This window comes from Apodemus sylvaticus, chromosome 20 (genome assembly GCF_947179515.1).
Source record: "Apodemus sylvaticus chromosome 20, mApoSyl1.1, whole genome shotgun sequence".
Lineage (NCBI taxonomy): Eukaryota > Metazoa > Chordata > Mammalia > Rodentia > Muridae > Apodemus > Apodemus sylvaticus.
This window is the reverse complement of record NC_067491.1, coordinates 62,157,716-62,181,241: the sequence shown is the minus strand read 5'-3', so window position 1 is coordinate 62,181,241 and position 23,526 is coordinate 62,157,716. Positions and strand designations below refer to the sequence as shown.

At 39.2% G+C, this 23,526-nt stretch overlaps 1 protein-coding gene and 1 pseudogene across 1 annotated transcript in view; both read left to right on the top strand.

The window, feature by feature from the left end:
• The window catches only part of LOC127670667 (leucine-rich repeat-containing protein 58-like), an 83,439-nt pseudogene that overhangs the window by 4,826 nt on the left and 55,087 nt on the right, over positions 1-23,526 (top strand).
• The window catches only part of LOC127670981 (vomeronasal type-2 receptor 116-like), a 42,035-nt gene continuing 31,590 nt past the window's right edge, over positions 13,082-23,526 (top strand). The window contains exon 1 of the mRNA XM_052165608.1: positions 13,082-13,296. Within this exon, the coding sequence (XP_052021568.1) occupies positions 13,082-13,296 (215 nt within the window). The remainder of the gene's footprint in view (positions 13,297-23,526) is intronic.

The window sequence follows — 23,526 nt, the reverse complement described above, 5'->3', positions numbered from 1 at the left end:
CTGTTAGAGGCAGAAGTTCCCAGTGAAAAGGCAGGCTCAGATCCTGAGCACAGCAGGGCTCTGCTTGTACAGATCCTCTGTTTGGCCTGACTGCAGCTGAGCTGAGCCCCTCCCCAGGCACCCATGCCTGCCTGTCTGCCTCACTGCCCAGTGCTGGCAATGTTCAGCAGGCCCAGAGACTGTGGGTGTGGGACACGTGCCTGTGACACTGGCACTTGGCGGCTGAGGTAGTAGAATGGGGAGTGTGAGACCAGCTTGGGTGACAGTGATTCTCCTGTGTGCCTGCGCATGTTCGTGTGTGTGTGTGTGTGTGTGTGTGTGTGTGTGTGTGTGTTTGCATGTGGAGGTCAGAGGGCAACCTCAAGTGTCCATTCTTAGAGGCTTTCTTTCTTTCTTTCTTTCTTTCTTTCTTTCTTTCTTTCTTTCTTTCTTTCTTTCTTTCTTTCTTTCTTTCTTTCTTTCTTTCTTCTTCTTCTTCTTCTTCTTCTTCTTCTTCTTCTTCTTCTTCTTCTTCTTCTTCTTCTTCTTCTTCTTCTTCTTCTTCTTCTTCTTCAATAAAACAAGGTCTCTCATTGGCCTGGAACCTAACCAAGTCCCTAAAACAGTGGTTCTCAACATGGGGGGGGGGGTCACAACCCCCACAGGGGTAACGTACCAGACATCCTGCAAATCAGATATTTACATGATGATTCATAATGGTATCAAAATTACAGTCATGCTGTAGCAATGGAATAATTTTATGGTTGGAGAGATGGCCCAGTGGCTAGTGTGCATGGTAACTCATGACTGCCTCTTAGCTTCATCATCAGAGGTATCTGATACCTTCTTCTGACCACTGGGCACTGGGTACTGTACACATGTGCCCATACACCCCCTCCCAAATCTCATACACTTAAAATAATAGAAAAACATATTTATTTATTTATTCACTCTTATTTATTCATTCATTCACCTGGTTTATGCCCTCCCTCTTGGTCTTCCCCTCACTCAAGAAGACAGGTCTTCCCCCCTGTCACCCATCTCCTTCTCCTCTTAGAGGACCTCCCTCGGGTATCCCCCACCCTTGTGCATCAAGTCTTTGCAGGATTACGCATATCCTCTTTCAATGAGACCAGACAAGGTAACCAAGTTAGGGAAACATATTTCACAGCTTTGGGGATACACGCCACTCCACCTGTTGGAAGACCCACATGAAGACCTAATTACACATTTGCTACATTGCAAGGGGAGGCCTAGGTCCAGCCCATTCAAACATCTTTGGTTGGTGATTCAGTCTCTGAGAGCCCACAGGGGTCCAGGTTAGTTGACCTTGTTGGTTTTCCTGTGAGTTCCTATCCCCTTCCAGGCCCTCAATCCTTCCCCCAACTCTTCCATAAGATTCTTGTAATGGCTGTTCCTGGTTGTCAGCTTGACTACATGTGGAAAGAACTACAATTCAGAATTGAGGGGCATACTTGTGATCCAGGTCTTGAGGCTGGAAAATACAAGTTTCTGATTTGGATCTTAGCATGGAGATCTTGAGGCATAGTGGCCATGAAAAGCTTAGGCACAGGCAAGGTGGTACACGCCTTTAATCCCAGGGGACTGAGGCAAGGAGATCTCCGAGTTCCAGGTCAGCCTAGGACAAAGCATGTTCCAGATCCAGGTGTGGTGGCATACTCCTTTAATCTGGGCCACACCTTCTGCTGGAGACCTACATAGGGACATTGAAGGAGGAAGATTCACTCTTCTTCACCCACTTGCACTTACTTGCCAGCACATCTGTTGGAACCTACTTCTACAGAAGATCAGCTGAAACAACCAGCCTCTTGGGGACTGAGCAACTACTAGATCCTTGGACTTCCCATCCACAGCTGACCATTGTTGCGTTAGTTGGATTACAGACTGTAAGTCATCACAATAAATTCCCTCAATATAGAGAGACAGTCCATAAGTTCTGTGACTCTAGAGAATCCTGACTAATACAAGTCCTCCAGTTCCATCCCATGTTTGGATGGTTCAGTCAGCTTCTGAGTGGACCCTTTCAGAGGACAGTTATGCTCGGCTCCTGTTTGGAATCATAACAGAGTATCATCGTAGTGTCATGGACTGGTGCTTGCCCGTGGGTTGTGTCTCAAGTTGGGCTGGTTATTGGTTGGCCAATCACTTAGTCTCTGCTCCATCTTTACCCCTCCATTTCTTGTAGACAGGATAAATTTTGGGTCAGAAGTTTTGTGGGTGGGTTGGTGTCCCTATCACATCACTGGGGTTCCTGTCTGGCTACTGGAGGTGGCCATTTCAGGCTTCATATCTCCACTGCTGTGAGTGTCAGCTAAGGTCGTCCCCACTGATTTCTGGGTGTCTACCCCATCCCAGGTTTTATGTCCTTGTGATGCCTCCAGCCCAGAACCCTGCGAGTTGCAGATTTCAATTTATTCTCCTGGCCTTCTGGGCCCTTCTGTCTCCCCACCTGCTCCTGAAAACTGTATCACCTCATTCACCTCCCTATCCCCTCTCTCACCCAGTTCCCTCCCTCCGTCTATCTCCTATGACTGTTTTATTCACTCTTCTAAGTGAGATTCAAGCATCCTCACTTGAACCTTCCTTCTTGCTTACCTTCCTTGGGTCTGTGGAGTGTAGCATCGGTATCCTGTATTTTATGGCTAATATCCACATTGAAAACAGCGCATAGAGGAAAACCCATAGCTATGAGTCATTTCCCTGTTCCCCAATGAAAGAAAAAGATGGAGAGAGCATACACTATCAGCTTAACAGCACACCTGAAAGCTCTAGAACAAAAAGAAGAAAATACACCCAAGTGGAGTACCCAGCAGGGAATAATCAAACTTAGAACTGAAAATAACCAAGTAGAAACAAAAAGAACTACATGGAAACCAACAAAACCAGGGGTTGGTTCTTTAAGAAAATCAAAGGGGGGCATAAGGACAGAAACTGAGGAAATGCAAAAATATTATTAAATCTTACTACAGAACCCTATACTCAACAAAACTAGAAAATCTGGATGAAATGGACAATTTTCTAGACAGATACCAGGTACCGAAATTAAATCATGATCAGACAAACTATTTAAATATTCCCATAAGCCCAAAAGAAATAGAAGCATCCATTTAAAGTCTCCCAACAAGAAAAAGAGCACAAGACCAGATAGTTTTATACCAATATTCTTCAAAGTATTCCACATGCAATAAGGGCACATGCTCCACTATGTTCATAGCAGCCCTATTTGTAGTAGCCAGAAGCTGGAAAGAGCCTAGGTGTCCTTCAACGGAGGAATGGATACAAAAAATGTGGTATATTTACACAATAGAGTACTATTCACCCACTAGAAACAATGAATTCATGAAATTCTTAGACAAATGGATGGAGCTGGAGAACATCTTACTAAGTGAGGTAACCCAGTCTCAAAAGATCAATCATGGTATGCACTCACTGATAAGTAGATATTAGCCTAGAAACTTTGAATACCCAGGATATAATCCACAAATTAAATGATGTCCAAAAAGAATGGAGGAGTGGCCCCTGGTTCTGGAAAGACTCAGTGCAAGAGTATAGGGGAATTCCAGAACAGGGAAATGGGAAGGGGTGGATGGAAGAACAGGGCCTTGGAAGAGGGCTTATGGGACTTGCAGGGAGTGGGCACCCAGAAAAGGGGAAATCATTTGAAATGTATATAAAATATATCAATAAAAAAATAAATGAAAAAAAAAGAGAAACTTGAAGCAATCCCACTAAAATCAGGGACTAGACAAGTTTGTCTACTCTCTCCTTACCTATTCAATATAGTACTCGAAATCCTAGGCAGAGCAATTAGACAACAAAAGGAGGTCAAAGAGATACAAATTGGAAAGGAAGAAGTCAAAATATCGCTATTTGCAGATGATATGACAGTATATTTAAGTGACACCGAAAGTTCCAACAGAGAGCTCCTACAGTTGAAATGCAACTTCAGCAAGTGGCTGAATATAAAATTAAGTCAAACAAATCAGTAGCCTTTCTCTACTCAAAGGATAAACAGGCTGAGAAAAAATTAGGGAAACAGCATGCTTCACAATAGTAACAAATAATATAAAAACCTTATGACTCTAACCAAGCAAGTGAAAGATCTGTATAACAAGAACTTCAAGTTCCTGAAGAAAGAAATTGAAGATGATTTCAGAAGATGGAAAGATCTCCCATCCTCACTGATTGGGAGGATTGATATAGTAAAAATGGCCATCTTGCCAAAAGCAATCTGCAGATTAAATGCAATCCCCATCAAAACTGCAACTCAGTTCTTCATAGAGTTCGAAAGGGCAATACGCAAATTTATTTAGAATAACCAAAGCTTCAGGAGAGCAAAAACTGTTCTCAGCAATAAAAGAACTTCTCTGGGAATCATCTCCATCCCTGACCCCAGGCTGTGTTACAGAGCAATAGTCATAAAAACTACATGGTAGTGGAACAAAGACAGGCAGGTAGATCAGTGGAATAGAACTGAAGACACAGAAATGAACCCACACACCTATGGTCACTTGATCTGTAACAGAGGAGCTTAAACCACCCAGTGGAAAAGAACATTTTCAACAAGTGGTGCTGGTTCAACTGGAGGTCAGCATGTAGAAGAATGCCAATGGATCCACTCTTATCTTCTCATACAAAGCTCTAGTCCAAGTGGATCAAGGACCTCCACATAAAACCAGATACACTGAAACCAATAGAAGAGAAAGTGGGGAAGAGCCTTGAGCACATGGGCACAGTGGAAAATTTCCTGAACAGAACACCAATGATTTGTGCTCTAAAATCAATAATTGACAAATGGTACCTCATATAATTGCAAAGCTTCTGTAAGGCAAAGGACACTGTCAAGAGGGCGAAACTGCCGTCAACAGATTGGGAAAAGATCTTTACCAACCCTCCATACAACAGAGGGCTAATACCCAATAAATACAAACAACTCAAAAGGTTAGACTCCAGAGAAACCTGTAGCCCTAGTAAAAGCAGTGTACAGAGGTAAACAAATAAATCTCAACTGAGGAATATCAAATGGCCGAGAAGCACCTAAAGAAATGTTCACCATCATATGATCAGTGGAGCAGCTGGGACAGGAGCCCTCCTGTCACCATTTGTACCAGGGAGCCCGGCAGCTCCACTTCTCTCTGTGCACTGCCCACCAGGAGAGTGGGATCTCCCAGCAGAGTCTTCACTTCTGGAGGTGAGATCCACACTTTTTCTCCAATAACTGTCTGGAGGGGAAAGGTTAGGAATGCACAGGGCATCAAGTGGAGCAGCTGGGACAGGAGCAGTCCAGTTACCATCTGCACCCTGGAGCCAAGAGGCTCCACAGCCATCTGCACACAGATCCTGTCAGAAGAGTGTTGGTCTCCTAAGAGTGCTGACACAGGCTTACAGGCCCACAGGAGGGACAAGCTCCAGCCAAAGAAAGGAAGAACAATGAACACCAGAGATAACCAGATGGCAAAGGCAAGCGCAAGAACATAAGCACCAGAAACCAACGCTACTTGGCAACATCAGAAACCAGTTCTCCCGCCATAGCAATCCTGGATACCCCAACACACCAGAAAAGCAAGAGCTGGATTTAAAATCACATCTCATGATGCTAATAGAGGACTTTAAGAATAACATTAGTAACTTCCTTAAAGAAATACAGGAGAACACAGGTAAACAGATAGAAGCCCTTAAAGAATTACAGAAAAACCGCACTCAAACAGGTGAAGGAACTGAACAAAACCATCCAGGATCTAAAAATGGAAGTTGAAAATTTAAGAAATCACAAAGAGAGACAACACTGGAGATAGAAAACCTAGGAAAGAAATCAGGAGTAATAGATGCAAGCATCACCAACAGAATACAAGAGAAAGAAGAGAGCATCTCGGGTGCAGAAGATAGAAAACATTGAAACAGCAGTCAAAGAAACACAAAATGCAAAAAGCTCCTGACTGAAAACATCCAGTGTAGAGAGCCTTATTGGGGTGCCATGCCACCTGGCAGGAACTTGACATTGACCAAGATGAAGTTCTTCTCCCAGCCTCTGAGTGGAAATTCCTCTGTTAGCCATAATCCTCTCCACCTAGGGTGGAGCACTCAGACCAAGGTGAAGTTCTTTGTTCCTCCAGATTTACAAATTCCTGAATTAAGCAGGTGACCCACCCAGCTGCCTGAGCAGTGGAGCCAATGCCAAGGGAACAGCCAGACCAGTTCCCAGAACACACCCTGGAATTTGGGGGAAGAGTCTTACCTGAAACCTTAAAATTCTGAGTCCTCCATTAAACCTTGAGGCTTTGAGCAGGTGCTGTTGTCTTGGTCTCCTTCTCTTTTCCCCACCTTCCCATACATCCCCAGCTTCCGTTCCAGGGAACCTGTTCAACATAACTGCTGGCAATTACAGATTGGCACCTGACCAATATCCAGACACAGGAAGGTGTCTTGAGGCGACCCTGTCTCGGCGAACCTTTGCAGAAAATAGAAAAAGACAGTATCCTGCATGGGGAGCACATACAGGAGCTAAATACTAACACTAGTCTAAAATTTCATCTTTTTGAAGCTGTTGTTGTCAGTGCAGAAGGATAGGGGCTAAGTGGGACAGCGTAGACCCAACACTGAGCTTGCTTAGGAGGTGACAGTGGGAAATGGGATAGGAATTTCAAACCAGGCGTTTGTTCGCAGCCTTCAAGAGCTGCTTCAGGAGAAAGGAGTAGGGTTTGAAAACAATGGTTAGAAGGTTTTTTAGATCAGATAGATTCTTGTTGCCCATGGTTCCGTGAAAAAAAGAACTTTATATAAGAGAACCTGGGAAAAAATTGGAAAAGCACTAAGAGCCACAAAGGCAGATAATACTACCCTCTGCCTCCGGATGCTTATAAAAGATGCTACTGATGAAGAGATCTCACAGGCACCAGATATCACACTTGAGGAATCTCAAGAAGGAAGCCTGCCAGAGAGGACTTCCTCAGAAAAGAGTCTTCTCAACCCTAACTTAGAAAGATCTAGAGACACTACTGATGAGCTAACATTAGAGGAGGAAGCTCATTCAGATGACGGAGCTGCCTAATATTATGGTGAGGATTGGCCTCCTAGTGCACCTTCTGCTCTGCCTGTGGCCTCTACTGTACGAGATGATACCAAGATGGAGATGCAATTACTTGAATTGGAGTTTGAAATTAAGTTGCAGAAAGGGTATCAAGTGCAGGAAGGAGCAGTGATCCTGAGACACACCAATCGCCCCTAGAAAGAGCTGTAAGTCAGGCTCACAGGGAAAGGCAGGACACATCTAACTTTGTCGTTGAGATCATAGGCCAGCAGAATATAGTTAGACAATATCAGACCTTGGAGTTCAAAGTGATGATGGTGAATTATTGTTTTGATGCATTTTTTGATTCGGCTGGCCAGAGTTTTGTTGAGTATTTTTGCATCAATGTTCATAAAGGAAATTGGTCTTAACTTTTCTTTCCTTGTTTGGTCTTTGTTTGGTTTAGGTATAAGTATTATTGTGGCTTCATAGAATGAATTGGCTGGTGTTCCTTGTGCTTCTATTTTGTGGAATAGTTTGAAGAGTATTGGTATTAACTCTTCTTTGACGATCTGATAGAATTCCCCACTAAACCCATCTGGTCCTGGGCTTTTTTCCCCCTTGGGAGACTCTTAACAACTGCTTCTATTTCAACAGGATTAATGTAACTATTTAGATGCTATTTAGATGGTTTATCTGATCCCATTTTAACGCTGTCACCTGGTATGTGTCTAGAAAATTGTCCATTTTGTACAGATTTTCCAATTTTGTTGAGTATTAGCTCTTGTAGTAGTATCTGGTGATTTCTTAATTTCCACAGTTTCTATTTTTTTCCATGAGACAGGGTTTCTCTGTATATCCCTGGCTGTCCTGGAACTCACTCTGTAGACTAGGCTGGCTTTGAACTCTGGAATCTGCCTGCCTCTGCCTCCCAAGTGCTGGGAATTAAAGGCATGTGACACTACCGCCTGGCTAGTTTCTATTGTTATATCTCCCTTTTCATTTCTGATTTTATTAATTTGGGGAGAGCCTCTGTGCCCTCTGGTTAGTCTGGCTAAGGGTTTATCTCTCTGGTTGATTTTCTCAAAGAACCACCTCCTGGTTTCGTTGATTCTTTGTATAGTTCTTTTTGTTTCTATTTGGTTGATTTCAGTCCTGAGTTTGGTTATTTCCTGAAGTTTACTCCTCTTGGGTGTAATTGCTTTCTTTTGTTCTTTAACTTTTAGGTGTGTTGTCAAGCTGCTAGCATAAGCTCCATTTTTTTTGGAGACACTTAGAGCTCTGAGTTTTCCTTTTAGCACTGCTTTCATTGTGTCCCATAAGTTTTGGCATGATGATGTGTCCTCATGTTCATTAATTTCTATAAAGTCTTTAATTTCTTTCTTTATTTCTCCCTTGAGCAAGCTATCATCGAGTAGAACATTGTTCAGCGTCCCTGATTATGTATATTTTTTGCTGTTTTTGTTTGAACTAAAGTCCAGCCTTAGGCCGTAGTGATCTGATAGGGTGCATGGAATTATTTCAATATTCCTGTATCTGTTGAGACCTCTTTTGTGACCAATTAATTATACGGTCAATTTTGGAGAAGGTACCATGAGGTGCTGAGAAGAAAGTATATTCTTTTTGTTTAGGGTGGAATGTTCTATTAATATCTGTTAGATCCATTTAGTCCATAACTTCAGTTAGTTTTACTGTTTCTCTGTTTAGCTTGTGTTTCCATGATTTGTCCATTGCTGAGTGTGGGGTGTTGAAGTCTCCCACTGTTATTGTGTGGGGTGCAATGTATGCTTTGAGCTTTAATAAAGTTTCTTTTATTAATGTGGGTATCCCTGCATTTGGAGCATAGATGTTCACAACTGAGAGTTCATCTTGGTAGATTTTTCCTTTGACCACTATGAAGTGTCCTTCCTTATCTTTTTTTGACAACTTTTGGTTGAAAGTTGATTTTATTTGATATAAGAATGGCTACTCCAGCTTGTTTCTTGGGACCATTTGCTTGGAAAATTGTTTTCCAACTTTCGACTGTGAGGTAGTGACTGTCTTTGTTACTGAGGTAGGTTTCTCGTGTGAAGAAAATTGTTGGGTCCTGTTAACATATCCAGTCTGTTAGTCTATGGCTTTTTATTGGGGAATTGAGACCATTGATGTTAAGAGATATTAAGGAAAAGCGATTTCTACTTTCTGTTATTTACATTGTTAAAAGTGGAATACTGATTGTGTGGCTATCTTCTTTTGGGTTTGTTGAAAGAAGATTACTTTCTTGCTTTTTCTACGGTGTAGTTTCCCTCCTTGTGTTGGTATTTTCTACTCATTATCCTTTGTAGGGCTGGGTTTATGGAAAGATATTGTGTAAATTCGGTTTTGTCATGGAATGTCTTGTTTTCTTTGTCTATGGTAATTGAGAGTTTTGTTGGGTATAGTAGCATGGACTGACATTTATGTTCTCTTAGGATTTGTATGACATCTGTCCAGGATCTTCTAGCTTTCATAGTTTCTGGTGAGAAGTCTGGTGTAATTCTGATAGGTCTGCTTTTATATGTTTCTTGACCTTTTTCCCTTACTGCTTTTAATATTTTTTCTTTGTTTAGTGCATTTGGTGTTTAAATTATGTGATGGGAGGGGTTTCTGTTTTGGTCCAGTCTATTTAGAGTTCTGTAGGCTTCTTGTATGTTCATGGGCATTTCTCTCTTTAGGTTAGGGAAGTTTTCTTCTATAATTTTGTTGAAGATATTTACTGGCTCTTTAAATTGTAAATCTTTTCTCTCTTGTATACCTATAATCCTTAGGTATATAATCTTCTCATTCTGTCCTAGATTTCCTGCATGATTTGAGTTACAAACTTTTTGTATTTTGCATTTTCTGTGATTGTTGAGTCCATGCTTTCTCTGGTATCTTCAGCCCCTGAGATTCTTCTTTCTCCTGTATTCTGTTGCTGATGTTTGCATCTATGACTCCTGATTTCTTTACAAGGTTTTCTATCTCCAGAGTTGTCTCCCTTTGTGATTTCTTTGTTGTTTCTACTTCCATATTTAGACTCTGGATGGTTTGTTCAGTTCCTTCGCTTGTTTGTGTTTTCCTATAATTCTTTAAGGAGTTTTTGTGATTCCTCTTTAAGGGCTTCTACCTGTTGACCCATGTTTGCTTTTATTTCTTTAAGGGATTTTTGTGTTTCCTTTTTAAAGGACTTCTTGTTGACTCATGTTCTCCTGTATTTCTTTAAGGGAATAATTTATGTCCTTCTTGAAGTCCTCTGTCAGCATCATGAGATGTGATTTTCAATCTAGATCTTGCCTTTGTGTTGTGTTAGGTGTATCCAGGATTGGCTGTTATGGGAGATCTAGATTTGGATGGTGCCATGTTGCCTTGGTTTCTGTTGGTAATGTTCTCGTGTTTGCCTTTTGCCATCTGGTTATCTCTGGTGTTAGCTGGTCTTGCTGTCTCTGACTGTGGCTTCTCTGTCCTGCAAGCCTGTGTATCTGTACTCCTGGGATTCCTGTTCTCTCTGTGCACACTGGTATGTAGGCACTCCTGGGAGACCAGCTCTCCTGTGGTGGTGTTTGTGGATGTAGCTCTGTGGTCCAGGATCATCACCATGCTCCCAGGCCTCTCCACACTCCTGCAGAGGGACCAAATGTCCTGAGTGCAGTGGGCTCTTTATGATGTATCAGGAGACGTTGTCTTCACTATAGCAGACCCAAAGTCCCTGAGTGGTTCTGGTTCTCAAATGCTCTGAGTGCAGCTGATTCTCTAGAATGTATCAGAAAATGGTGTTTTCACTATAGCAGACCTGGAAAGAGTCTGCCCCAGTAGAACTGACAGGCAGCCGTGGCACATATTATCCTTTTATCAGATGTAGGGTTGGTAAAGATCTTTTCCCATTCTGAAGGTTGTTGCTTTGTCCTATTGACAGTGTCCTTTGCCTTACAGATAACAGGAAGGTCATGAAGAAGGAATATCAATCTGCGGATGCTTCACTTCTATTTAGAAAAGAGAACAAAATAATCACAAGAGGTAGAGGGTGGGAGGGACTTTGAAGGAAGAGAGGAGGGAGAGAAAAAAAGATGGAGCAGGATCAGGTGTGGGAGGAGACTGGGGGTGTGTAAAGAGGGTCAGGAAATTGAACGGAGGTCTGTACCAATGGCAGATGGGAACTGGGGGTAGTCAACAGGAAGTCCCAGAGCAAGGAAAGCAAGAGGCTCCCAGGACCCAATGGGGATGACTTTAGCGGAAATATCTAACAAAATATGGAGAGAGAAACTATAGAGACCATATCCAGAGGTTAGGCACAGCCCCTGGTTGAGGGATGGGGTCACGCACCCTTCTTAAAATTTTAATGTACAATTACTCCTGTCTAAAGGAAATACAGGGACAAAGAATGGTACAGAGACTGAAGGAGAGGCCATCCATAGACTGCCCCACCAGGGAATCCATCCCATATGCAGCCACCAAACTCATTCTCTATTGTTGATGCCAACAAGTACTTGCTGATGAGAGCCTGATAAGGCTCTCTCCTGAGAGGCTCTGCCAGACCCTTACTGATACAGGCAAGGATGCTTGCAGCCAACCATCAGACTGAACATGGGGACCCCAGTGGAGGAGTTAGGGGAAGGATGAATAAGATGATGAGGTTTGTAACCCCATCGGAAGTACAACAATATCCACAAACCAGGCCCCCCACCCAGAGCTCTGAGGAATTAAACCACCAACCAAAGAATACACATGGAGGGACCATGGCTCCAGCTGTATTGGTAGCAGAGGATGGGATTATCTGGCAACAGTGGGAAGGGAGGAACTTGGTCCTATGAAGGTTTGATGCCCCAGTATAGGAGAATGGTAGGGCATAGAGGCAGGAATGAGTGGTGAGTGGGGGAGAATCCTCATAGATGCAGGGGGAGGGAGGGTGGGATAGGGTTTTTTTTTTAATTTACAGAAGTTTTTGCTTACCTATATCATTCACCTACACGTGCCTATACATTCTTTTAGTTATTATGTTGTACAACCTTCATGGCAATCAAACTAACAGGAAAATGCAAGCACGTCTACACTACAGAACAATGTATTTATTCTGCCTTAAATTGTTTTATTGATTGAAAATAGTCCCTGCTTATGATACATTTGTTGAGTGACTCCATGAAAGAAACATAGAGACCCCCTCAGCATATGATATGTTCTTTGGAGAAATGGGGGGAATTTCTCTAATACCCTCATGTCAAAAAAAGAAAAAAAAGGAATGAGTTGTTAAGAGGGCAATGAATTAATATATATATATATATATATATATATATATTCATTGTTCCAGGATGGATAAAGAACAAATTATTAACCTGATTTCTACCTTGAAATTAAGTTATGCATCTGAAGTAATAACTTCACCTTGGTAGTAGGTTACACAACAATGTGACACAAATGTGACACAAAGGGTATGCAGGAGTAAACTGGCCAAGTATTGGTATATAGACATGCATGTATGAAAGATAGAATTGTCTCAGAACCCTAAGAACCATACGAGAGTCAAAAGTGAACTTAAGACCAATACTATTAAGTTTTTTGGAGCATGGTGCACCTTTAATTAAGTTCATCAGTTCTTGGTATGGGTCTTTAATGTGTATTTATATTTTTCCAACAATGATTTCCTTTGATGTGATATGTAGGCATTATCTTGAAAGGCTCTCGAATAAATTCTTTCTTGGTAAACATTTTAGGCCATAAACACAGAGGCAGAAAGCAACACTGGGGTGTTTCAGTCTTGGAGTAATTATTGTGATTCCTAGTGGAAATGAAAGCATGTCCTTTGATGCTGTAACCTGTTTGTCACTGAGTGAGGTGACTCATATGGATAGCCTGAAGGATAAAGTGCCATAGAATTCTCACAGGGTGAATGGAAGGATCCTTGCACATATCTCTGGCTGATTAGAGTGTAATATTCTGTCATCATGTCAACAACAACAGTGCAAACACACTCACACACTCACAGGCACGCACATGCAAACACATATGAGCACTGAATATATATACGTAACACACCATAGGTTGTACCATCCCACGACTTAGATCTTGGCAGAAACATCTCTTCATATGCTCTTCTCTTGGCTTTTTATCTTCTGGTTTTTACAGATGCGAACACCCATCTGGATCATTGCAGCCCCTTTTGGCCTAACAGAATCAGAACATGTACTGCAACGTGATGGGTCTGTGGTCATTGGTGCATTTTTTCCTCTCGTAAGTGACTCTGCTTCAAGTTTAGAAATAGATTGGAAAACATTACCTTTGGGCACATCTAATGATGTATGGTAAGTGATTTGTATCAACTCATTTTTAAATATTCGTTTGTCCTACTTTAAGTGTGGATTTGAACCTTATTCCAAAAATTTCTCCTCATGAGGTTTCCTTCATATATTCCATTCCAAGATCCTCTGTTTAATTTTCTTTTCTTGATGACTCCTTATGTCCTCTCAAGTGAGAAGAGAAATATGTCATTACAGAGTTTTGTGTTTCATATTTGGTCATTGCAGTTTGATCACCTTTCACCATGCTGTCTGTAATTCCTCAGACTGTGAGCACATTTCATGCCAGTCCTGTACTACAAGGGATGTTGGCAGTAGCCTGACAGAACACTTCAGAGAATCGCGGAGTTTTATTTGTGATTGTATTAGAGCAGGTAATACCTTTGAAATCTGTGACATTGTAATACCTCCTCAGGTTCTAGAGTGATCAGTGTTGTTTGTGTCAGCTGACACAGATTTGAATGCAGTGATGGCAGAATTAGAAATTTATCTCTCTTCACTTTTATTTTCTATCCTTAACATTTTGCAGAGTATTGAAAGCTAATGTTTTTTAATTTATATGATTTCAGATTTTTATCCATTACAACCTATTTAATTTATAAATTTCCACTATGCAATACTTGATTTCATGAATTTATTCATACAGGAATATTCTGAGATTATGTCACTGAAGGCTCTTTCCTAGACAGTCTAATATCTGCAGGAACAGCAGATCTAGATAAAGTTTGCTTCAACTTCCTTGGTAATCTCAGACATAAATAGCAATGTACAATAATTTTTCAAGGAAATAAAGTGTATATTGTACCATGCTGAAATTTCTATCAGGGTATATATAAACTAAAGAACTGAAATAGAGAAACAAAGTACACACTCAACTCTGAATTCAACCTGGGGAAGGAAAACTGTGCAATGAATGTCCTGCTTCTGGTTAGTTGCTGGAAAATTGCTGAATGTCTAAGTGGATTTAGTCTAAGTAGAAACATTGCTAACACTTTGCTAGCAAATTGGTATGGTGATAAATTGTTAGGTCAAGGCAGTGTAGAAGGAAAATGATTCAGAAATAAAACATCATTAGGTGAAGAAGACATCTTTTCATATTTTGAAATAAATTTTAAGATTAAAGATGATCAGAGTGATCCAAAAATTCACAACTAGCTGAAATATTTCATGTGGCTCTCTAAATGCCCCAGGTATATATCTTTTTTAACTTTGCAAGAACCATGGATGCATTTGATAAATCTTTTACACTGTTGTGCAGTTGCACCACGTCAGGAACCACTTTGCACTATGCCCCATGTCTGTCCAGACAGTGTAGTTGGAGCAATCTCACTGCAAAAGCACATTTGCAGTAGAACAGCTCATCAAATACTAGCAAGTGGAAAATGACTTGTCAGATGATTTAACAGGATATGAAATAAGACAACAGAATTTGGGAAGTGATTTCTTTTTTCATGTATGATAAATATATGTATAAAGTATAAATATATTAAATATATTTATATTCGCCTTATTTAATGTAATTTAAAATTATCTAGTTTTCTACAAGAAAGGGTATCTGAATATAAAGTATTCATATAAAGTAAATATAGAGTAAGATCTATTAAATTTCATTCATGCTTTTGATTAAATCTTTTATAATAGAGTGATGTGGTGCACAGTCATTTTGAAAAAGGATCTTTCTGACATTCTTCCTTTTTCTGTTTCTATGTGCACAAGTGCAAGCGTCAGGCTCACAATGAACACAATGTTCATGTGCTTTAGAGTGGCTAGAATTATGAGCCTTAACACTGGAGTTTCAATTTACGTGTGTGTAATTGAACCCATTTTCTGATTTTTTATTATTAATCCATTTTGCAATAGTTTAGTGGAAGGTATTTTTTTAATCAAAAAATATTTTGGAATCAAAAACAGCAGGCAAGCATGAAAACCCCAAGCTGAAGTGTTTCCCAATAAAATGAAGTCTGCATGTTTGATCCATTTTATATACTGGTGTTTATAAAACTATAACTTTTTTCACCAAAAATATTGCTAGTGATGCCTTCAGTTACAAGGATATTTGGTGGATTTCAAATTACCCAAAACATCCTAATCATTAAACCGTAGTATTTTTGGTGTAAGGTGATTTAAATTAACAAAATAACATGACAATAGTACTGTGGAAGTGAAAGTACATAGTAATAAACAAAAGAACAAGTTCTTTTGGGTTTTTTTTGTTTTGTTTTTATTTTTTGTTTGTTGTTTTTGTTTTTTGGAGACAGGGCTTCTCTGTATAGCCCTGGCTGTCCTGGAACTCACTCAGTAGACCAGGCTGGCGTCGAACTCAGAAATCTGCCTGCCTCTTGTCTCCCAGAGTGCTGGGATTACATGTGTGTGTAACCACCGCCTGGCAAAGAACAAGTTCTTTATACACACATGACACTAATATTTGTTACATTGTGAATATTCTTGCATTGTCCCTTAATCCCTATTTCTTACTTGCTCTCTCCAAATCTGTACCTCAGAACTAATCCACTTGTCAGTGAGAACATGCCATGTTCATCTTCCTGGGTCTGGATAAGCTTGCTCTGGATAAATAATTCTACTTCCAAATTCCATGATGCTCTATTAAAGAGTTGTGTACTATGGCAGTATGTAAACTTAACACATTTTTGTCTATTCTTTGACTGAGGGATATCTAGATTGCTTCTGGTTTCTGGCTGTTATGCAGTAAGTTGCAAAGAACATGGTTGAGCAAATGTCCTTGGGCACAACTGTAGAATATTTTGATGTATGCTCAGAAGAGGTATGGCTGGCTATTGAGTTGCTGATGGACAAGGTCACTGTAGAAGTTTGCCATGAATGGAGGAGCAAGCACATCCTTTCCTTGAGGTCCTCACCAGCGTCAACTGTCATTTTTGTTTCTGATCTTAGCCAAGCAGACATGTGTAAGATGAAATCACGGAATCATTTTGATTTACATTTTTCTGTTGAATTTTGAACATTTATTTAAATGTTTCCCAGACACTTAAGATTTTTCTGTTGAAAATTCTGTTTAGATCTGTACTGAATTTTAATTGAAATATTTGATTTGTTGTTTTCTAGTCTCTTGAGTACTCTAAATATTTTGGATAATAGCTATCTGCAAGAAGTGGAATTGGTGAAAATCTTTCTGCATTCTGAAGACTGCTGTTTTGAACAACTGGTCTTTCCTTGGCCTTACCAAACCTTTTTTATTATCATTTTATTAGCTGTGATAATGTACAGCAACTGCATGATTGGTGTTCTGTTCAGAAAGTCTTTCCTCTTCAATGCGTGCAACGGTTTGCCCTAATTTCTCTAGGATTAGATTCAGTATTTCTGGTCTAATGTTAATATCTTTGATCTATTTGGAATTTAGGTTTGTGCAAAACCTGGATGTGCAACTAATTGCATTCTATAATCATTGACATCTAGTGAGACCACAACAATTCATGGAAAATACTTTCTTATTTACAGTTGTATAATTTTTGGATTTTTATCTGAGATCAATTGTCCATAGGTGTATGGATTCCAATAAGGGTTTTTTCGTTTAATTCTATTAATAAACCTGTTTGTTTTAAGCTAAAATAATGATGGTTTTATTACTATTGCTGTGTAGTACAGTTTGAAATCAGGGAAAGTAATACCTTGGGATTTTCTTTATTGTACATAATTGTTTTATCTACAGTGGGATTTTATTTCTACGTATGAAGTTACATATTCTTTTAAGTTTTGAAAAGTATTCTGTTGTAGTTTTGATAATGATTAAGTTGAAACAGGAGATTTCTTTTGATTAGAAGGCCATTTTCATTATGTTGATCCTACTATTGCATCAGCTCTTGAGATCTTTCTGTCTTCTGACATCTTCAATTTATTTTCAATGACTGAACATTTTTATTATACATGTTTTTGACTTGCTTGGTGTTTGTTACCACAAGATTTTTATATAATTTGTGGCTGTTGTATAGAGTGGTTCACTAGCAATTTCTTCCTTGGTCTCCTTATTGATTCCATATATGATGGTTATTGATAATATTTGGTTAGTTTAGTATATGTGACTTTGGACTCACTTATTTATATTATCATATCATCTGTGAATAGTGATATTTTGATAGCTTCCTTTTCAATTTGAATTCCCATAAACTCCTCTTCTGTTTTATTGTTCAATCTACAACTTCAAGTACTATATTAAATAGTTCTGGAGATAGTGGAAAGCTTTGTCTTCTTCCTGATGTTTGAAGAATTGCTTTCTTCGATTTAGGCTTAGTGTAAACTGGCTTTCTTAAGTGTATGTCCCTTATACCACAGATCAGTAGAAAACTATTTATCTTTAAAGGTTTCTCCATGTTTTCAAATGCTGTTTCAGCATTTAATGACATGATTATGCACTTTTTTCAGGTTTTTCATACTGTGGATTACATTGAAAGATTTGTATATATTTAACCATTTCTTCATCTCAGAGATGAGACCCGGTTGATCATAGTAGATGATGTTGTCAATGCCCTTTCAGTTCTTTGCAAGTCTTTTATTGAGTAGTTTCACCTACTTTCAGTAGAAATTTTTCTACAACAGGCTTTCTTATACTCTGTGGTGTTTGGTCATTAGAGTGTCAGTGGCATCATAAAATGAATTGGGCAATGTTCCTTTTGAATATATTTCTAGGAAGATTAGCATTAGTCTTTCTTTGAGAGTCTTGTTGAATTCTCCTCTAAAACCATCTGACCTTCAGTTTTTTTTTTGTTGTTGTTGCTTTGCTTTAACTGAATGATTTTAATGACTTCTTCTATATCCTTTGGGGCTACAGGACAATTTGCACTGCTTATCTGATTTTCATTTAACTGTGGTAAGTAGTATTCATGAAGAAAACTGTCCCTTTCTTTCACCAATTTTGTGGAAGAAGGGTCTTTAAAGGAGGAACTAATGATTATTTGAATTTATTTTTTATCTTTGGTTGTTTGCCTCTTTTTCTTTCTGAATTTGGTAATTTGGGTACAGCTTTCGTGTCTTTTAGGCAGTTCGGATAAACATTTTTTTCATCCTGTTTGTTTTAGAGAATCAACTCTTGTTTAACTGATTGTTTTGTTCTTTCTGTTTCAGTTGTAATAATTTCAGCCATGTGTTTGATGGTTTCCTACCATGCAATTATCTTGCCTGTGTTTGCTTCTTTTTATTGTAGAATATTCTGGTGTGCTGTTAAGTTGAATGTAGAAGATCTCTCCAATTTCTTTATGAAAGTACATACTGCTTTAACATTTCCTATTAGCACAATGTCATTGAGTCCACAACTTTGATTATGATCTGTATTCATTTTCATTGAATAGCAACGAAGTTTTTAATTTCTTCCTTTATTTATACCTTGATCCAGTAGTTATTCTGAAGAGATAGCTTCAGTGTCCATGAGTTACTATACTATTTGTTGTTCTGTCATTGATGATAGATTACAAGTGATGTCATTGTTGATAGCTTGTTAATTAGTATTTTCCTGATCAAATATAAAGGTTTATTTCAATGTTTTTATGAGTTTAAATATACTTTGTGAATAATTATGTGGTAATTTTCTAAGAGTGTTAGAGGAGGTGCTCAGAAGAAGGTATTTTCTTTTGTGTTTGGGCGAAATACTTTTTAGTTATCTGCTATGTCCATTTGGTTCATATTGTCTATTACATCTACAATTTCTATGTTTAGTTTTTGTCTGGTATGTCCAGACTATTGGTGAGCGTGGAATATTGAAATCTTGCACTACAAGGGTGTGAAGGATGATGGGATTTGAACTTTAGTAATGTTTCTTTTCAAATATTGGTGCCCTTGAATTTGAGGCATAGTTGTTGAGAATTGAAGTATACTATTGGTAGATGTTTCCTTGGTATGTATGAAGTCCACTTCCCCATCTCCTTTTGGCAATTTTAGCTGGAAGTCTAACTTGTTAGAGGTGACCTTACTGATCTTCTTGGATATTGGTTTGGAAACCCCTTCCAGGCCTTAATTCTGAGATAATTTTTTTTATCTTTGATGTTGAGTAGTGTTTGTATTATGCAGCAAAGTAACATCTTGATTTTGTAGTCATTTTATTTGGTTGTGTTGTTTTTCAGGGAATTATGTCCATTGGCAATGAGAGACAATGATTAATGATTATTAACTCTTGTTATTTTATTTTAGGTATTGATGTTGGTGGTAGGGTGGAGTGTATGTTTGCTTTGCTGCTTTTGTTATGCTGGTATGAGATTATTTATTGCCTGAATTTTCAGGGCTACATTTGACATCCTTTAGTTTGAATTTTCCTACAAGTACATTCTGTACTTTGTCTTTCTCATGGTCTATCTCGTTTTCTTCATCTATTGTTAGGGAAGGTTTCACTGGGTAAAATACTATCCATGGATATCTGTGGTCTCTTGGAGTCTATATGAAATCTGCCTGGTCCCACATGGCTTTTAGAGTGTCTCTTAAGAATTCTGATGTAATTCTATTTGGTATGCCTTTATATATTACTTTCCATTTTCTCTTTTAGTTTTAATCCTTTTTTGTATTTCTTCTTTTCTTTTCTTTTGTGTACTTAGTGTTTTGATTATTATGTAGCAGGAAAGTTTACTTAGCTTGTCTTTTTGGTAATTTGTAAGCTTCTTGCATATTATAGGCAACTCTTTCTATAGGATATGACATTTTTATTCTAAGGCTTTGTTAAAATATCCTGGATTTCTGACATGGGGATTCTCTACTTCTCCTATTTCTATATGTGTAAACTTTGTTTTTTATATTGTCCAAGATTTTTCTGGATGTTTTGGGTCTGGAATTTTTTAAAATTTAACATTTTATTTGAATGATATATCTATTTTATATATGCTGTCTTCTTTTTTCTTATACAAATACATAATTTATCCTTTTTTGTTTATATTTATAATGAGAATTCCCTTCCCAGTTCCACTTCCACAAAGCTCCCAATCACATTGCCCCTCACCCCCCTACTCTTTACCTCTAAGAGGGTGCTCCTCCACCCACTCACCCCGTACTGCCTCACCAGTCTAGCATCCCTTTACACAGAGAATCATGCCTCCTTACCCTCCCTTGATGTCAGAGAAGGCCATCCTCTTCTCCATATGTATCTGGAATCATGTCTTGGTTCATGTACAATCTTTGGTTGCTTGTTTAGTCCCTGGGAGGCCTGGATGGTCCAGTTACTTGATGCTGCTCTTCATATGGGGTTGCAATCCCCTTCAGCTCCTACAGTTCTTCCCCTTCTCTTCTATTGGGGTCCCTGCGTTCAGTCCAGTAGTTGCCTGTTAGTTTCTCCATTAGTAATAATCAGTTGCTGGCATAACCTCTCAGGGAATAGTCATACCAGGCTCCTTCCAGCAAGCCCTTGACATCAACAATATTGTGGGTGTTTGCTTCCACAGCTCTCGTGGTGGCCTCTAGATGGCTTTTCCTTCAGTCTCTCTTCCATTTTTGTCTCTCTCTTTCCTTTGGACAGGAATATTTCTGGGTTTAAAGTTTTGAATTACATGGGTGGCATCATGATTCAACTGGGGGTCATGACGATCTACTGGAGGTTGTGTGTAGAGGTTTTGTATCTCTTTCTTGGATATTACTACTAAAGCCATCCCCATTGCATCCTGGGAGCCTCTCACTTTTCTGGAGTCTGGGACTGTCTTCTGGTTGCCCCAATTTTGACATCTCCACTGCTACTTGTTTCTGTTTTATTTTCTGTCTTCTCCCCTGTCTCTTCTATTACCTGTTCATGCCCCTCCTTTTTGCCCTCCTGCTCCTCTATCCCTCTCCGGTTGCTCCTGTTCTCTAACTCTGCTGGTTTGCTTTATAGTTCTTTAATTATGTTTAGGTATGGAATTGAATTCCGGATCTCTCCTATACTTTTAGCATGAGGGGGTGTTTTATTTTGTCAAAAGTTTTTCAGGATCCAATGAGAAGATCATGTGGGTTTTTGTTTGTTTGACATTGTTTATATAATGGATTAAGTTGATGGATTTCCATATATTGAACCATCTCTGCAACCCTGAGATGAAGCACAATTGATCATGGTGAATAATCATTTTGATGTGTTCTTGGATTCATTTTGCTAGAATTCTATTGAATATTTTTACAGCAATATTCATAAGGGAAATTGTTAACTGTTCTGAAATTCTCTTTCTTTGTTGGGTCTTTGTGTGGTTTAGCATAAATGAGGCTTTACAAAGCATAAATGAGGCTTTGTAAAATGTATTGGGTAGTGTTCCTTCTGTTTTTATTTTGTGAAAGAGTTTGGGTTTATTGGTATTAAGACGTCTTTGATTCTGATAGAAATCTACCCTCAAATCTTCTGGCCCTGTGCATTTATTTATTAATTTATTTTTACTATTTTTTTATTGAGTATCTTCTTCATTTAGATTGCCAATGGTAAAACCTTTCCCAATTTACCAACTCCCAAAAGCCCCCCTCCCCAAAGATTCCCTACACCTCCTCCCACCCCCTGCCTCCACATATATGCCCCTCTACCCGACACAGTCCCACCTTCCCCCCCACATTCCCCCTGTTCGTTTCCCTTTGTTAGGGGCCTCTATTGAGCCTTTATATGACCAAAGACCACTCCTCTCACTGATGCCTAACAAGGCCTTCCTCTGACACATTTTTGGCTGGAACCATGTGTACCCCTTTGTTGATAGTTCAGTCCCTGGGAGTCTTGGGGTGTCTGGGTGTCTGAAGTCATTGTTCTTCCCAAGGGGTCTATATACTCCTTCAGTCCTCCGGACCACCCTCCATATCCTCCGTTGGGGACCACAAGCCCAGTCTAATAATTGGTTGCTAGTTTCTGCCTCTGTATTTGTAAGGCTATGCAGGGTCCCTCTGGAGACAGCCATGGCATGCTCCTTTTGGTACATGCTTCTTGTCGTAGTATCAGGGTTTGTTGACTGTTTATAGGATGAATCTCCACGTAGGGCAGTCACTGGGTGGCCTTTACTTCAGACTCTGCTCCACACATTGCCTCCCTTATTGCTCCTGTGAGTATTATGGATACAGAAACTGTGGTATATATACACAATGGAATACTATTCAGCTATTAAAAACAATGAATTCATGAAATTCTTAGGCAAATGGATGGAACTGGAAAGTGTCATCCTGAGTGAGGTAACCTAGTCACAAATGAATGCACATGGTATGCACTCACTAATAAGCGGATGCTAGTCCAAAAGCTCAAAATAAACAATTTACAATTCACCCAGAACAGGAAGCTCAAGAAGAAGGAGGACTTAAGTGAGGGTGCTATGGTTCCTCTGAGAAAGGGACTTCCAGTTTTGTTGAGTATAGTCTATGGTATTAGGACCTGATAATTTCTTTAAATTTCCTCCATCTCTGTTGCTATGTCTCCTTTTTCATTTATGACATTGTTAATTTGGATACTGTCTCTGTGTTGTCTTGTTAGTTTGGCTAAGTATTTCCACTATCTTGTTGATAAAGAAACAGCAACTGCTTTTGCTGATTCTTTATATAGTTCTTTTTGTTTCTACTTGGTTGATTTCATCCTCGAGTTTGATTATTTCCAGCTGTCTACTCCTCTTTGGTGTATTTGCTTATTTGTGTAAGAGAGCTTTCAGGTGTGCTGTTAAACTGCTAGTGTATGCTCCCTCTAGTTACTTTTTGGAGGCACTCAGAGCTATGAGCTTTCCTCTTAGCACTGCTTTCACTGTGCCCCATAAGTTTGGGTATGTTGTGTCTTTCATCTTCATTGAATTCTAAAAGTCTTTCATTTCCTTCTTTATTTCTTTCCTGACCAAGTTAACATTGAGGAGATAGATGTTCAACTTCCATGTGTACATGGGCTTCCTGTTTTTGTAGTTATCGAAGATCAGCCTCATTCTGTGGTGGTCTGATAGAATACATGGGATTAACTCAAAATTCTTGGATCTGTTGATGTTTATTTTGTGTCCAAATTATATGGTAGATAATTTGAGAAGGTACCATGGTGAGAAGAAGGTTTATTATTTTGCTTTAGGGTTAAATCATCTGTAATTAGCAGTTAAATCCATTTGTTTCATAAATTCTGTTAGTTTCACTGTGTCTCTCTCTTTAGTTTCTGTATCCATGATCTGACCATTGGTTAGATTGAAATATTAAAGTGCCCCTCTGTTATTGTGAGGTTCATTGTGTGCTTTGAACTTTAATAAAATTTCTATTATGAATGTGGGTGCCCTTGCAATTGTAGCACAGATGTTCAGAATTGAGAGCTGTCCTTGGAATATTTTTCATATGTTG